The sequence below is a fragment of the Phocoena sinus genome, chromosome 1 (assembly GCF_008692025.1).
Source record: "Phocoena sinus isolate mPhoSin1 chromosome 1, mPhoSin1.pri, whole genome shotgun sequence".
NCBI lineage: Eukaryota > Metazoa > Chordata > Mammalia > Artiodactyla > Phocoenidae > Phocoena > Phocoena sinus.
Genome location: NC_045763.1, coordinates 54,733,860 through 54,749,668, shown reverse-complemented (window position 1 = coordinate 54,749,668; position 15,809 = coordinate 54,733,860). Strand labels below are relative to the sequence as shown.

Below are 15,809 nucleotides of genomic sequence, written 5' to 3'. Positions count from 1 at the left end.
TTGCTTTAGGTGTAAGGTTATATTGTTTATTTGAGATTTTTGAGGGAGGATTGTGCTGCTCTAAACCTCCCTCTTAGAACTGCTTTTGCTGCATCCCATAGGTTTTGGGTCATTGTGTTTTCATTGTCATTTGTTTCTAGGTTTTTTTGTTTAGAACTTCATGTTTTTTAAAACCTTTTTTAAAAAAATTTATTTTATTTTATTTATTTTAGGCTGTGTTGGGTCTTTGTTGCTACACGCAGGCTTTCTCTGGTTGCGACAAGCAAGATCTACTCTTCGTTGTGGTGTATGGGCTTCTCACTGTGGTGGCTTCTCTTGTTGTGGAGCACAGACTCTAGTTGCACAAGCATCAGTAGCTGTGGCTCATGGGCTCACTAGTTGTGGCTCGCGGGCTGTAGAGCACAGGCTCAGTAGTTGTGGAACACAGCACAGGCTTAGTTGCTCCACAGCATGTGGGATCTTCCCAGACCAGGGCTTGAACCCATGTCCCCTGCATTGGCAGGTGGATTCTTAACCACTACACCACCAGGGAAGCCCTGTTTCTGGGTATTTTTTGATTTCCTCTTTGATTTCTTCAGTGATCTCTTGGTTATTTAGTAGTGTATTGTTTAGCCTCCATGTGTTTGTATTTTTTACCGTTTTTTTCCTGTACTTGATATCTAGTCTCATAGCATTGTGGTTGGAAAAGATACTTGATATGATTTCAGTTTTCTTAAATTTACCAAGGCTTGATTTGTGACCCAAGATATCATCTATCCTGGAGAATGTTGCATGAGCACTTGAGAAGAAAGTGTATTCTGTTGGTTTTGGATGGAATGTCCTATAAATATAAATAAAGTCCATCTTGTTTACTGTGTTATTTAAAGCTTGTGTTTCCATATTTATTTTCATTTTGGATGATCTGTCCATTGGTGAAAGTGGGGTGTTAAAGTCCCCCAGTATGATTGTGTTACTGTCAATTTCCCCTTCTATGGCTGTTAGCATTTGCCTTATGTATTGAGGTGCTCCTATGTTGGGTGCATAAGTATTTACAATTGTTATATCATCTTCTTGGATTGATCCCTTGATCATTATGTAATGTCTTTCTTTGTCTCTTCTAATAGTCTTTATTTTAAAGTCTATTTTGTCTGATATGAGAATTGCTACTCCAGCTTTCTTTTGATTCCCATTTGCATGGAATATCTTTTTCCATTCCCTCACTTTTAGTCTGTATGTGTCCCTAGGTCTGAAGTGGGTCTCTTGTAGACAGCATGTATACAGGTCTTGTTTTTGTATCCATTCAGCCAGTCTGTGTCTTTTGGTTGGAGCATTTAATCCATATACATTTATGGTAATTATCAATAAGTATGTTCCTATTCCCATTTTCTTAATTGTTTTGGGTTTGTTATTGTAGGTCTTTTCCTTCTCTTGTGTTTCCTGCCTAGAGAAGTTCTTTTAGCATTTGTTGTAAAGCTGGTTCCTGGTGCTGAATTCTCTTAGCTTTTGCTTGTCTGTAAAGTTTTAATTTCTCCATCAAATCTGAGATCCTTGCTGGGTAGAGTAATCTTGGTTGTAGGTTTTTCCCTTCCATCACTTTAAATATGTCCTGTCACTCCCTTCTGGTTTGTAGAGTTTCTGCTGGAAGATCAGCTGTTAACCTTATGGGGATTCCCTTGTATGTTATTTGTTGCTTTTGCCTTGCTGCTTTTAATAGTTTTTCTTTGTATTTAATTTTTGTTTTGTTTTCTTTTTGCGGTATGCGGGCCTGTCACTGTTGTGGCCTCTCCCGTTGCGGAGCACAGGCTCCAGACGCACAGGCTCAGCGCCCATGGCTCACGGTCCTAGCCGCTCCGCGGCATGTGGGATCTTCCCGGACCGGGGCATGAACCCGCGTCCCCTGCATCGGCAGGCAGACTATCAACCACTGCACCACCAGGGAAGCCCTGTATTTAATTTTTGATAACTTGATTAATAGGTGTTTTGGTGTGTTTCTCCTTGAATTTATCCTGTATGGGACTCTCTGTGCTTCCTGGACTTGATTGACTATTTCCTTTCCCATATTAGGGAAGTTTTCAACTATAATCTCTTCAAGTATTTTCTCAGTCCCTTTCTTTTTCCCTTCTTCTTCTGGGACCCCTAGAATTCGAATGTTTGTACATTTAATGTTGTCCCAGAGGTCTCTGACACTGTCCTCAATTCTTTTCATTTTTTTTCTTTATTCTTCTCTGCAGTAGTTATTTCCACTATTTTATCTTCCAGCTCACTTATCCATTCTTTTGCCTCAGTTATTCTGCTATTGATTCCTTCTAGAGAATTTTTAATTTCATTTATTGTGTTGTTCATCATTGTTTGTTTGCTCTTTAGTTCTTCTAGGTCCTTGTTAAACATTTCTTGTATTTTCTCCATTCTATTTCCAAGGTTTTGGATCATCTTTACTATAATTACTCTGGATTCTTTTTCAGGTAGACTGCCTATTTCCTCTTCATTTGTTTGGTCTGGTGGTTTTTTACCTTGCTCCTTCATCTGTGTATTTATATCTCTGTCTTCTCATTTTGCTTAACTTACTGTGTTTGGGGCCTCCATTTTGCAGGCTTCAGGTTCTTAGTTCCCATTGTTTTTGGTGTCTGCCCCCAGTGGGTAAGGTTGGTTCAGTGGGTTGTGTAGGCTTCCTGGTGGAGGGGACTGGTTCTGGTGGATGAGGCTGGATCTTGTCTTTCTGGTGAGCAGGACTGCATCCAGTGGTATGTTTTGGAGTATCTGTGAACTTTTTATGAGTTTAGGCAGCCTCTCTGCTAATGGGTGGGGTTGTGTTCCTGTCTTGCTAGTTGTTTGGCATGGGGTGTCCAGCACTGTAGCTTGCTTGTCATTGAGTGGAGCTGGGTCTTAGTGTTGAGATGGAGATCTCTGGGAGAGCTCTCGCCGATTGATATTATGTGTGGCTGGGAGGTCTCTGGTGGTCCAATGTCCTGAACTCGGCTCTCCCACCTCGGGGCTCGGGCCTGACACCCGGCCGGAGCACCAAGACCGTGTCAGCTACATAGCTCAGAAGAAAGGGGAGAAAAAAAAGAAAGTAAGAAAAAATAATTTTTTTAATGAAATAAAATAAAGTTACTAAAATTAAAAATTTTTTTAATTATTAAAATAAGAAAGGTAATTAAGAAAAAAGAAGAGAGCAGCAAAATCAGTAAACAAATCTACCAAAGATAACAAGTGCTGAAAACTAAGATAAACATAAAAATCAGAAACTAGTCAGTCACATACAGCAAACCCCAAGTCTGTAGTTGCTTCCAAAGTCCACTGCCTCAATTTTGGGATGATTTGTTGTCTATTCAGGTATTCCACAGATGCAGGGTACATCAAGTTGATTGTGGAGATTTAATCCGCTGCTGCTGAGGCTGCTGGGAGAAATTTCCCTTTCTCTTCTTTGTTCGCACAGCTCCTAGGGTTCAGCTTTGGATTTGGCCCCGCCTCTGCATGTATGTCGCCCTCTGGCATCTGTTCTTTGCCCAGAAAGGAGGGGGTTAAAGGAGCAGCTGATTTGGAGGCTCTGGCTCACTCAGGCTGTGGGGAGGGAAGGGTACAGAATGTGTGGTGAGCCTGTGGTGGCAGAGGCCAGCATGACTCTGCAACAGCCCGAGGCATGCCATGTGTTCTCCTGGGGAAGTTGTCCCTGGATCATGGGACCCTGGCAGTGGTGGGCTGCACAGGCTCCCTGGGGCATGGGTGTGGATATTGACCTGTGCTTGCACACAGGATTCTTGGTGACTGCAGCAGCAGCGTTAGTGTTTCATGCCTGTCCCTGGTGTCCGGGCTGATAGCCGTGGCTTGCACCTGTCTCTGAAGTTCATTTAGTCAGTGCTCTGAATCTCCTCTCCTCGCGCACCCCAAAACAATGGTCTTTTGACTCTTAGGCAGTTCCAGACTTTTCCTGGACTCCCAGCTAGCTGTGGTGCACTAGCCCCTCTCAGGCTGTGTTCACACAGCCAACCCCAGTCCTCTCCCTGGGATCTGACCTCTGAAGCCGAAGCTGAAGCTCCCAGCCCCACCTGCCCTGGCGGGTGAGCAGACAAGCCTCTTGGGCTGGTGAGTGCTGTCGGCATTGATCCTCTGTGCGGGAATCTCTCTGCTTTGCCCTCTGCACCCCTGTTGCTGTGCTCTCCTCTGTGGCTCCGAAGCTTACCCCTGGCACGCCCTGTCTCCACCAGTGAAGGGGCTTCCTAGTGTGTGGAAACTTTTCCTCTTTCACAGCTCCCTCCCAGAGGTGCAGGTCCCGTCCCTATTCTTTTGTCTCTGTTTTTTCTCTTTTCTTTTGCCCTACCCAGGTACGTGGGGAATTTCTTGCCTTTTGGGAAACTTGAGGTCTTCTGCCAGCGTTCAGTAGGTGTTCTGTAGGAGTTGTTCCACGTGTAGATGTATTTCTGATGTATTTGTGGGTAGAAAGATGATCTCCATGTCTTACTCCTCTACCATCTTGAAGGTCCCTCCTCATGAAAATATTTGATGAAAAACTAATGTATTTTAAACTAATTATATTATCAAAGTGGTTTATCTAGTTTTTCTTTTTAATATACCAAGCCCCAGTGGAAATTTTATTCAAAAGATTATTTCTTCTATATAATGTAATCATGAATAAAACATTAGGAGACTGGCAAATTAAAAAAAAAACTACCTATTGAAAAGTTATCCACAATAGTGAAAAAATTTTCTCATAACAAATTTCAGGATACTTTTTCTTTACCTACTCTTCTTTCATTTGTCAACCCTTTTATTTTCTATTGAAAAGTTGGTGATTTAAATTCTATTTAAAATTTGACAGTTTTTGCCTTAACTTTATGTTCTTTTTATTGCACACATATAGGAAAGAGGAGAAACTGGAATCACCTCAGTATAACCGAAAGAAAGGCATCTACTATAGAAGACAATGATGAGTAAGTTTGTTGTTGCTGAAATAATATACTCGTGTGTCTTAAAAGAAAAATGTCATATTTGTTAAAGTGATGATTTAAGATAAATCATTTCTTTGCAGAAATGAATAGTTTATACCTGAGTAGAAGTATTTTTTCTTAAAGAAGTAAAATTCTTTATTTATGATGTGTTTTGCCATGTTCATATGATGGTGATATATGATACCTTTATTTTAATACCCATTTAGCCCAGTTTCCCCAGCCTATGCTTAAGAGACTAGCTTAGGGTAAAACTGAGGGAAACACCCTCTTTGGATTTACATGGATGGACAAGTAATACATTGTCTTGGAACATAATTGCTGGTTCAAGAGCTAGGAACACAGTGAAGCCAGCAGAGTAAGGAATCTAGAGGAACCTAGAAGGCTTATCGGCCATCAGTTATTTTCATATTGGCCTGTCAAGGGTGCCTTGAATGAAGTCATTATGTGTAAAAAGCTACTGCCTATGTATTCTGGGAAGAATATTTATATCTATCCACTGAGGCTGGAAAAATTGAAATAAGCAGAACAAGGGGTTCAAGTTTTAAAGTACTTCATATGTTCAGCTCATTTACCTTTCCAGCTGTATCTTCTGTGTGCCATACAATATGATGGATGGATGGGTAAAGATGAGGAAAATGAAACATCTACCCATTGGGAGCTTATGGTCTCATGTTGTAAGTTAATATATCTACTCTAACTTAGAAATGGGTTATGTTTTGAAATGTTATTTATTTATTTATTTAAATTGAAGTATAGTTGATTTACAATGTTGTGTTAGTTTCAGGTGTACAGCAAAGCAATTCAATTTTATATACATATGTGTGTGTGTGTGTGTGTGTGTGTGTGTGTGTGTGTATATATATATATATGTTATTACAACCTATAGGTTATTACAAGATATTGAATATAGTTCCCTGTGCTATACAGTAGGCCCTTGTTGTTTATTTTATATTGAGTAATGTGAATCTGTTAATCCCAAACTGCTATTTTATCCCTCCCTTCCCCCCACTTTTCCCTTGGTATCCATAAGTTTGTTTTCTATGTCTGTGAGTCTGTTTCTGTTTTGTAAGCAAGTTCATTTGTAACATGTTTTTTTAGATTCCACATATAAGTGATATCATATGATATTTGTATTTCTCTGTCTGACTTACTTTACTTAGTATCATCTCTAGGTCCTTTCATGTTGCTGCAAATGGCATTATTTCATTCTTTTTATGGCTGAGTAATATCCCATTGTGTATATACACCACACCTTGTTTATCCATTCATCTGTCAATGGACATTTAGGTTGCTTTGGTGTCTTGGCTATTGTAAATAGCACTGCAATGAACATTGGGGCGCATGTATCCTTTCAAACCATGTTTTTATCTGTATATATGTCCAGGAGTGGGATTGCTAGATCATATGGTAGCTCCATTTTTAGTTTTTTAAGGAACCTCTATACTGTTCTCCATAGCATCTGTACCACTTTACATTCCCACCAACAGTGTAGGAGGGTTCCCTTTTCTCCACACCCTCTCCAGCATTTATTATTTGTAGACTTTCTGATGATGGCCATTCTGACCGGTGTGAGGTGCTTTCTCATTGTAGTTTTGATGTGCATTTCTCTAGTAATTAGTGATGTTGAGCATCTTTTCATGTGCCTCTTCGTCATCTGTATGTCTTCTTTGGAGAAATGTCTATTTAGGTCTTCTGCCCATTTTTTGATTGGGTTGTTTATTTTTTTGTTATTGAGCCACATGAGCTCTTTGCAAATTTTGGAGACTAATCCCTTGTTGGTCGCATTGTTTGCAAATATTTTCTCCCATTCTGTGGGTTGTCTTTTCGTATTGTTTATGGTTTCCTTTGCTGTGCAAAAGCTTTTAGGTTTAATTAGGTCCCATTTGTTTAATTTAGTTTTTATTACCATTACACTAGGAGTCAGCTCGAAAAAGGTACTGCTGCGATTTATGTCAAAGAGTGTTCTGCCTGTGTTTTCCTCTGTGAGTTTTATAGTATCCAGTCTTACATTTAGATCTTTAATACATTTTAGTTTTGTATATGGTGTTAGAGCATGTCCTAATTTCATCTTTTTACATGTAGTTGTTCAGTTTTCTCATCACCACTCATTGAAGAGACGGTCTTTTCTCCATTGTATATTCTTGCCTCCTTTGTTGTAGATTAATTGATCATAAGTGCGTGGGTTTATTTCTGGTCTCTCCTGTTCCATTGATCTATGTGTCTGTTTTTGTGCCAGTACTATACTGTTTTGATGACTGTAGCTTTACAGTATAGCCTGAAGTCAGGGAGCCTGCTTCCTCCAGTTCCATTCTTTCTTAGGATTGTTTTGGCTCTTCAGGGTCTTTTATGTTTCCATACAGATTTTTAAATTACTTGTTCTAGTTCTGTGAAAAATGCTATTGGTAATTTGATAGGGATTGCTCTGAATCTGTAGATTTCCTTGGGTAGTATGGTCATTTTAGCAATATTGAGTCTTCCAATCCAGGTGTACGGTATGTGTTTCTGTTTGTGTCATCTTCAGTTTCTTTTATCAGGGTCTTATTGTTTTTGGAGTACAGGTCTTTTTCCTCCTTTGGTAGGTTTATTCCTAGGTATTTTATTCTGTTGGATATGCTGGTAAAGGGGATTGTTTAATTTCTCTTTCATTGTTAGTATATAGAAATGCAACAAATTTCTGTATATTAATTTTGTATCCTGCAACTTTACCAATTTATTGATGAGCTCTAGTAGTTTTATGGTGGCATCTTTAGGATTTTCTAGGTATAGTATCATGTCATCTGTAAACAGTGACAGTTTTACTTCTTTTACTTCTTTTACTTCATTTCCAATTTGGATTACTTTTATTTGTTTTTCTTCTCTGATTGCTGTGGCTAGGACTTCCAAAACTATGTTGAATAAAAGTGGCAAAAGAGGGCATCCTTGTCTTGTTCCTGATCTTAGAGGAAATGCTTCCAGCTTTTCACTGTGGAGTATGATATTAGCTGTGGGTTTGTCATATGTGGCCTGTATTATGTTGAGGTATATTCCCTCTATGCCCACTTTCTGGAGAGTTTTTATCATAAATGGATGTTGAATTTTATCAAAAGCTTTTTCTGCATCTATTGAGATGATCACATGCTTTTTATTATTCATTTGTTAATGTGGTGTTTCATGTTGACTGATTTGCTGATATTGAAAAATCCTTGCATCACTGGGATAAATTCCACTTGATCATGATGTATGATCCTTTTAATGTATGACTGGATTTGGTTTGCTCATATTTTGTTGAAGATATTTACATGTGTGTATTGGCATGTAATTTTCTTTTTTTGTGATATATTTGTCTGGTTTTGGTATCAAAGTTACATTGACTTCATAGAATGAGTTCAGAAGTATTCCTTCCTCTGCAATTTTTTGAATGGTTTCAAAAGGGTCAGTTTTAACTCTTGTCCAGATGTTTGGTAGAATTTGCCTATGAAGCCATCTGATCCTGGACTTTTGTTTTTTGGTAGTTTTTAAATTACTGTTTCAATTTCAGTAGTTGTGATTGGTCTGTTCATATTTTCTATTTCTTTCTGGTTCAGTTTTGGGTCTGAGTGTTTTTTAAATCATTTGAGTGAACCTTAGAATGCATTTTCCATACAAATTGTGTTGTTATTTGTGGTTATAACCTCAAGTCAGGGCTACAAGTCTATTTTTTTCATAATGTAGGTGAAGTATAGTATTAATCAGTAGTAGTCTAGATAAAAAGACATGGAGAGTGCCACTTCGAGTACAGTAGGGACAAAGGGAAGAGTCTTCTCAAAGAGGTGTCCTTTGACAGCTTCATCTATCACCTGTACCCCTTTATCTGTTTTTATAGCTGCTTTCCCTAGCCGTACTCTTCCCAGTTCCAAATATTTTCATGTGCCCTATCCCACAGATATTTTTGTTGTCAATTACCATTCCTCCTTCCTCTAACCAAAGTTCCAATTTCCTTGGTGAAACCAATCTCAACTAGATATTAAGTGAGAAGCATTATTTTTTTGTTTAACTTATTTAATATATTTTAAAAGAGACAGTAGATGTACATAATAAGAACTCAAACTGTACAAAGGGATATATAGAAAGCAAGTGGCAAGTAACAATTTTTAAATCACATATAATCTTGTATTTGAAAGCAGTTACCTGCTAAACCAAATTAATCTCTGATACAGTTGTATGAAGTATAACAAACTTAGAAGTAAAAATAGACAGGCAATGAGAAAATATTTTTGGACAGTAGTGATACCATGTAAGCAAACCAGACTTACCTGTTGCTTTCCCCTGAATCAGCTCCACTCAAGCTATCCTAAGTTTTCATAGTGTTTTTCCTTTTTTCTTCTGAACCCATCAGTCTGCTTACAGCTTGACATTTTTTTTTAACTTTTTATTTTATATTGGAGTATAGTTGATTAACAATGTTGTGTTAGTACAACAAAGTGATTCAGTTATACATATACACAGTAGCTCCCATAGCAGTGAGCTTTCAAGTAGCAAGGGAGGAGCAAGAACCTTTGTTATGGGTCACTTAGGAATTTGCCAATATTTATTTAATTTCCCTCAATATTTGTTTCTAAAGATCCCTGTTATTTATGTATATCATTCCATGACTTGGTGTTAGAATTAATGAATTTAAGTACAAGCCAAGATATCTTACAATGTATAAAAATTATGTGTTTCTGATTGTTTTTTTCCACCCATCATAAAATTACTCAGACCTAGTCAATAGAGCTGTTTTATTAGCTTTAGTAATAAGTTCTTTATTTATTCCATTTGTTTAGATTTGTTTTATTATTTTGTAAAACCATTCCAAAGACTTGGATTTTTTAAAACCTGAAATTAAACCGAACATTTTGTATTTTTAGATCAATTTTAAATGATTATAACATTTTATGTTTTGTTTTGGCAATTGCATTAGGTTGTGGTTTTCAGAGAAACAGAACCAATAGCAAATGTACATACATATAGTAATATAATAATAATAAAAAATTATTACTGATGTAATAATTATTAATTAATAATGAATTATATATACAATTACCTATATAGATAGATTTATTATGAGGAATTGACTCATGCAATTATGGAGGCTAAGTCCTACCATGTACCATCAGCAAGCTGGAGATCCAGGAAAGCCTGTGGTATAATTTCAGTCCAAGACTAAAGGCCTGACGACCAGGGAAGCCAATGGTGTAAATCTCAGTTCAAGGGCAGAAGAGCAATATCCCAGCTAAAGCAGGCAGGCAGGGAACCCATCCTCCCTTCCTCTGCTTTTTCTTCTATTCAGACCCTCAGTTGATTGGATGATGCCCACCCACATTGGGGAAGGCAATTTACTGAGCCAGTATTACTAAGACGGTTGCATAGCAGTGATTTTCTAACCCCATCATTCTTTCTGTTAGCTGGCCTTTTTGAAAGTCATGAGTTCATAGTGATATAGTGTCTTTCCTTGCCTTCCCCCTTTCCATATTTGCACTCCTTTTCAAACAGTAGATCTCTGGCTTCTATTAGCAGCAGTCCATTTGCACACTTGCTTATTCCTACAGTGTACACAAAATGGTTTCAAAATTCCTGCACTGCTAAAAACAAACCTGCAAAAGCATTTTTGTTTGCATTCTTTTTGGTCTTTAGTTTGAAGGTATATAGTCAAATTACTGTGTTCAGAACTACTTGGATTAGTTCTCCATATGAAGAATTAGTCAGTCATTTGAAGTAGTTAGGTTAGCTTGTTGATGTTTATATGCAATTTTGATATTTTTTTCTCATCCTTTTTTATTTTTGTTTTTTGACTGTGTAAAACAACTGATATGGTTCCAAAAGTCAAAACTTTACAAAAAAGTATACATAGAGATGTGTTACTATTCCCTGCTGCATTCCTTCTGTGTAGTCCTCTAAGTAACCAAATTAATTAGTTTCTGGTTTGCCTTTCATATGTTTATTTTTATAAAATTAAGCCGTTTCATTTATTTTATCTCATTTCTCTTCTTATACAAAGATGGCATACAATTTATATTCTTTCATACTTCGCTCTTTCCACTTACAAATACGTCCTGAAATCACTGCCTGTTAATCGACTTGACAAGTTTTAAATGTAAGGATTCTCCAGCAGGAAAATATAGTTCCATGTTTTAGGTAAATTTTTTTTTCCCAGAAAACAAGCAATTAGTGACATGTCAATAAAGCTCAATATGTCAATAAAGTTTGTTTATAAATTAAACAAACACCTACACATTAATATTTCATGTGAACTTCCATATTGTTTATTCTCTAAAAGGAAAATATATAATTCACTGCCATTGGTTTTTCTTCCTCTTTGCAAATTTTTGCTGCTGCTGGCACTGCTACAAAAAATGCAGTAATGGTGACTGTCCTTCTATAAAGTTTGTTTTCATATAATTGTAGGTTTGTCATTTTGAGAAGTAAAACATAGATCATGTGTACCCTTTTCCCACTTTCCTGACATGATAACATCTTCCAAAGCTGTAGTACAATATCAGAACCAGGAAATGATGTTGACACAATGCACCAATCTTTATTCAGTTTTCTAAATTTTACAATACATATTCATTTGTATATGTGTGTATATGTTCTATGCAATTTTATCACATATGTAGGTTCACGTATCCACCACCACAGTCAAGATACAGAATAGTCCTGTCACCACAAGGATCCCTCCTGCTGTATAAAGTGTATTTTCAATCACTGGTTTATTCTCTTATAGGCAGAAGAGTAACTTTTATTTCTATACTAATCCAAATAAGACCTTTTTAAAAGTAATGTTACACCAGAAATGGGTTTTTTTTTGTTTTTTATCTATACAATTTAATTGTGGCAAGTAACCACATTTCAGAATTCTAATTTTCTCTTTACTGTATTTTAAGTATTTAATCAAAGAGCAAGAATACTGACTTATGGATCATTTTCTGCTTAAATGAGAGTCTCTGGGGATAAGTTAGTTGAAAATGTTTATCAAAAGCTTAGGATGAAGATATAGTTATGCCTATATTCTGTAGGTGATCAAAGACTAAGAGGGAAACCAGTATTTACTTTTATTTTCAACTGTTTAAAATTCTTGAAAGGAAAGAATGAAAACTTTCCTCCAAACATCAGTAACAGGACAACCATGGTCACTTTCCCCACTGGTGTTCAATATTTTACTGAAAATTCTAGCCAGAGCAATTAGATAAGAAAAAGAATGAAAAGGCATCCAACTGGAAAAGAAGAAATAAAACTATCTCTATTTGCAGATGACATGATCCTATAGAGAGAGACTCCCAAAGAATGCACAAGAAACTGCTAGTATTAATAAACAAATTCAGCAAAATTACAGGGTATTTGATCAACACACAAAAATCAATTGTGTTTCTATACACCTGCAGTAAACAATTTGAAAAGGAAATGAAGGAGGCAATTCTATTTACAGTAGCATTTAAAAGAATAAAATACCTAGGAATAAGTTTAACCAAAGAGGTGAAAGACTTGTACACTGGAAACTGCAAAGTATTGCTGAGAGAAATTAAAGAAGACCTAAATAAATGGAAAGACAGCCTGTGTTCATGGGCAGAAGATTTAATTTGTTAAGATGTCAATACCTCTACCCAAAGTGATCTACAGATTCAGTGTAATGCCTATCAAAATTCTACACCATGTACAAAAATTATTCAGTCATAAAAAGCAACGAGGTTCTGATACATGCTACAAACACAATAAACCTTGAAAGCATATTGTAAGTGAAATAAGCCAAATGCAAAAGGACAAACATTATATAATTCCAATTATATGCAATATCTAGAATAGACAACTTCAAAGAGACAGAAAGTAGATCAGAGATTACCAGAGGCTAAGGGTTATTGCTTAATGTTACAGAGTTTCTGTTTGTGGTAATAGAATAGTTTTGAAAATAGGTAGTAGTGATGGTTGTACGATGTTGTGAATGTAACTAGTACCACTGAATTGTACACTTTAAAATGGTGAAAATGGCAAATCTTATATATATTTTGCCACAATAAGAAAAAAAATTTTCCATTTAAAACCAGCTACAGGGACTACTTGAATATGCATTATCTGGCAAGAAAGCAGAGTAGAAGGATGTGAACTCACGCCTTCTTACAAAAACATCAAAATCACAACTAACTGCTGAACAACCATCAACAAAAAATGCTGGAACCTACCAAAAAAGATACCGTACATCCAAAGACAAAGAATATGCCACAACAAGGTGGTAGGAAGGGCACAATCACGATAAAATCAAATTCTAAACCTTCCTGGTGGGCGACCCACAAACTGGAAAATAATTATACTACAGAAGTTCTCCCACAGGAGTGGAAGTCCTGAGCCCCACGTCAGGCTTCCCAGCCTGGGGGTCTGGCAACGGGAGGAGAATCTGGCTTTGAAGACCAGTGGGTTTTGATCGCAGGAATTCCACAGGACTGGAGGAAACAGAAATTCCACTCTTGGAGGGCACACACAAGGTCTCATGCACCAGGAGCCAGGGAAAAAAAGCAGTAACCTCATAAGAGACTGGGCCAGACCTACCTACTAGTGTTGGAGTGTCTCCCACCAAGGCGGGGGGTGGCTCTAGCTCACTGCAGGGACAAAGACACTGGCAGCAGCAGTTCTGGCAAGTACTTATTACCGTGTGCCCTCCTGGAGGTCACCATTTCCTCCCCAAGACCTAGCCCCACCCAACAGCCCATAGGTTCTAGTGCTGGGACATACTAGGCCATACAACCAACAGGGCAGGAACGTAGCCCCACCCGCCAGCAGTCAGGCTGCTTAAAGTCTTCCTGAGCACGGCCCTGCCCACAAGAGTGCAAGAACCAATAAACCTACCTAAGGAGACAAAAGACATGTAGTCTGAAAGCTATAAGAAGCTGATGAAAGAAATCAAAGGTGGCATAAACAGATGGAAATATATACCACGTACTTGGATTGGAAGAATCGATATTGTCAAAATGATTATACTATCCAAGGCAATCTACATATTCAGTGCAATCCCTATCAAATTACCAATAGCATTTTTCACAGAATTAGAACCAAAAAATCTTAAAATTTGTATGGAGACACAAAAGACCCTGAATAGCCAAAGCAATCTTTTTTTTTTTTTTTTTTTTTTTTTTTTGCAGTACGTGGGCCTCTCACTGTTGTGGCCTCTCCCGTTGTGGAGCACAGGCTCCGGACGCGCAGGCCCAGCGGCCATGGCTCATGGGCCCAGCCGCTCCGTGGCATGTGGGATCCTCCCGGACTGGGGCACGAACCCACGCCCCTCGCATCAGCAGGCGGACTCTCAACCACTGCACCACCAGGGAAGCCCCAAAGCAATCTTGAGAAAGAAAAACAGAGCTGGAGGAATCAGTCCCCCAGACTTCAGACTATACTACAAAGGTACAGTCATCAAAGCAGTATAGTACTAGCACAAAAACAGAAATATAGGTCAATGGAACAGGATAGAAAGCCCAGAAATAAACCACACACCTATAGTCGATTAATCTATGACAGAGGAGGCAAAACTATACAATGGAGGAAAGATAGTCTCTTCAATAAATGGTGCTGGGAAAACTGGACAGCAACATATAAAAAAATGAAATTAGGACATTCTCCAACACCATATATAAAAATAAATTCAAAACGGATTAAAGACCTAAATGTAAGACTGGGTACTATAAAACTCTTAGAGGAAAACATAGGCAGAACACTCTTTGACATAAATTGCAGCAATATCTTTTTTGAGCTGACTCCTAGCGTAATGGAAATAAAAACTAAAATAAACAAATGGGACCTAATTAAACCTAAAAGCTTTTGCACAGCAAAGGAAACCATAAACAATACGAAAAGACAACCCACAGAGTGGGAGAAAATATTTGCAAACAATGCGACCAACAAGGGATTAGTCTCCAAAATTTGCAAAGAGCTCATGTGGCTCAATAACAAGAAAACAAACAGCCCAATCATAAAATGGGCAGAAGACCTAAATAGACATTTCTTCAAAGAAGACATACAGATGACCAAGAGACACATGAAAAGATGCTCAACATCGCTAAATACTAGAGGAATGCACATCAAAACTACAATGAGAAATCACCTCACACTGGTCAGAATGGCCATCATCAGAAAGTCTACAAATAATAAATGCTGGAGAGGGTGTGGAGAAAAGGGACCCTCCTACACTGTTGGTGGGAATGTAAAGTGGTACAGCTGCTATGGAGAACAGTATAGAGGTTCCTTAAAAAACTAAAAATAGAGCTACCATATGATCTAGCAATCCCACTCCTGGGCATATATCCAGAGAAAAACATGGCTTGAAAGGATACATGGGCCCCAGTGTTCATTGCAGTGCTATTTACAGTAGCCAAGCCATGGAAGCAACCTAAATGTCCATTGACAGATGAATGGATAAAGTAGGTGTGGTACATATATACAATGGAATATTACTCAGCCATTAAAAAGAATGAAATAATGCCATTTGCAGCAACATGGTTGGACCTGGAGATTATCATACTAAGTGAAGTAAGTCAGACAGAGAAAGACAAGTATCATATGAAATTGCTGATATGCAGAAACTAAAAAAAAATGATACAAATGAACTTATTTATAAAACAGAAACAGACTCACAGACCTAGAGAGAGAACTTATGGTTACCAGGGCAGAAGGGTAGGAGGGAGGGATAGATTGGGAATTTGAGACTGACATGTACACACTGCTATATTTAAAATGGATAAACTTGGTCAGCTAATCTGTGACAGAGGAGGCAAGGCTATACAATGGAGAAAAGACAGTCTCTTCAGTAAGTGGTGCTGGGAAAACTGGACAGCTACATGCAAAAGAACGAAATTAGAACACTCCCTAACACCATACACAAAAATAAACTCAAAATGGATTAGAGAA

The 15,809-nt window shown here is 37.8% G+C and overlaps 1 protein-coding gene across 1 annotated transcript in view; it reads left to right on the top strand.

Annotated features, from left to right (window-relative positions):
• Window positions 1-15,809, top strand: part of ITGB3BP (integrin subunit beta 3 binding protein) — a 78,149-nt gene that overhangs the window by 37,498 nt on the left and 24,842 nt on the right. Inside the window, exon 4 of the mRNA XM_032630815.1 lies at window positions 4,838-4,907. Coding sequence (XP_032486706.1) covers window positions 4,838-4,907 — 70 coding nt within the window. The remainder of the gene's footprint in view (window positions 1-4,837; window positions 4,908-15,809) is intronic.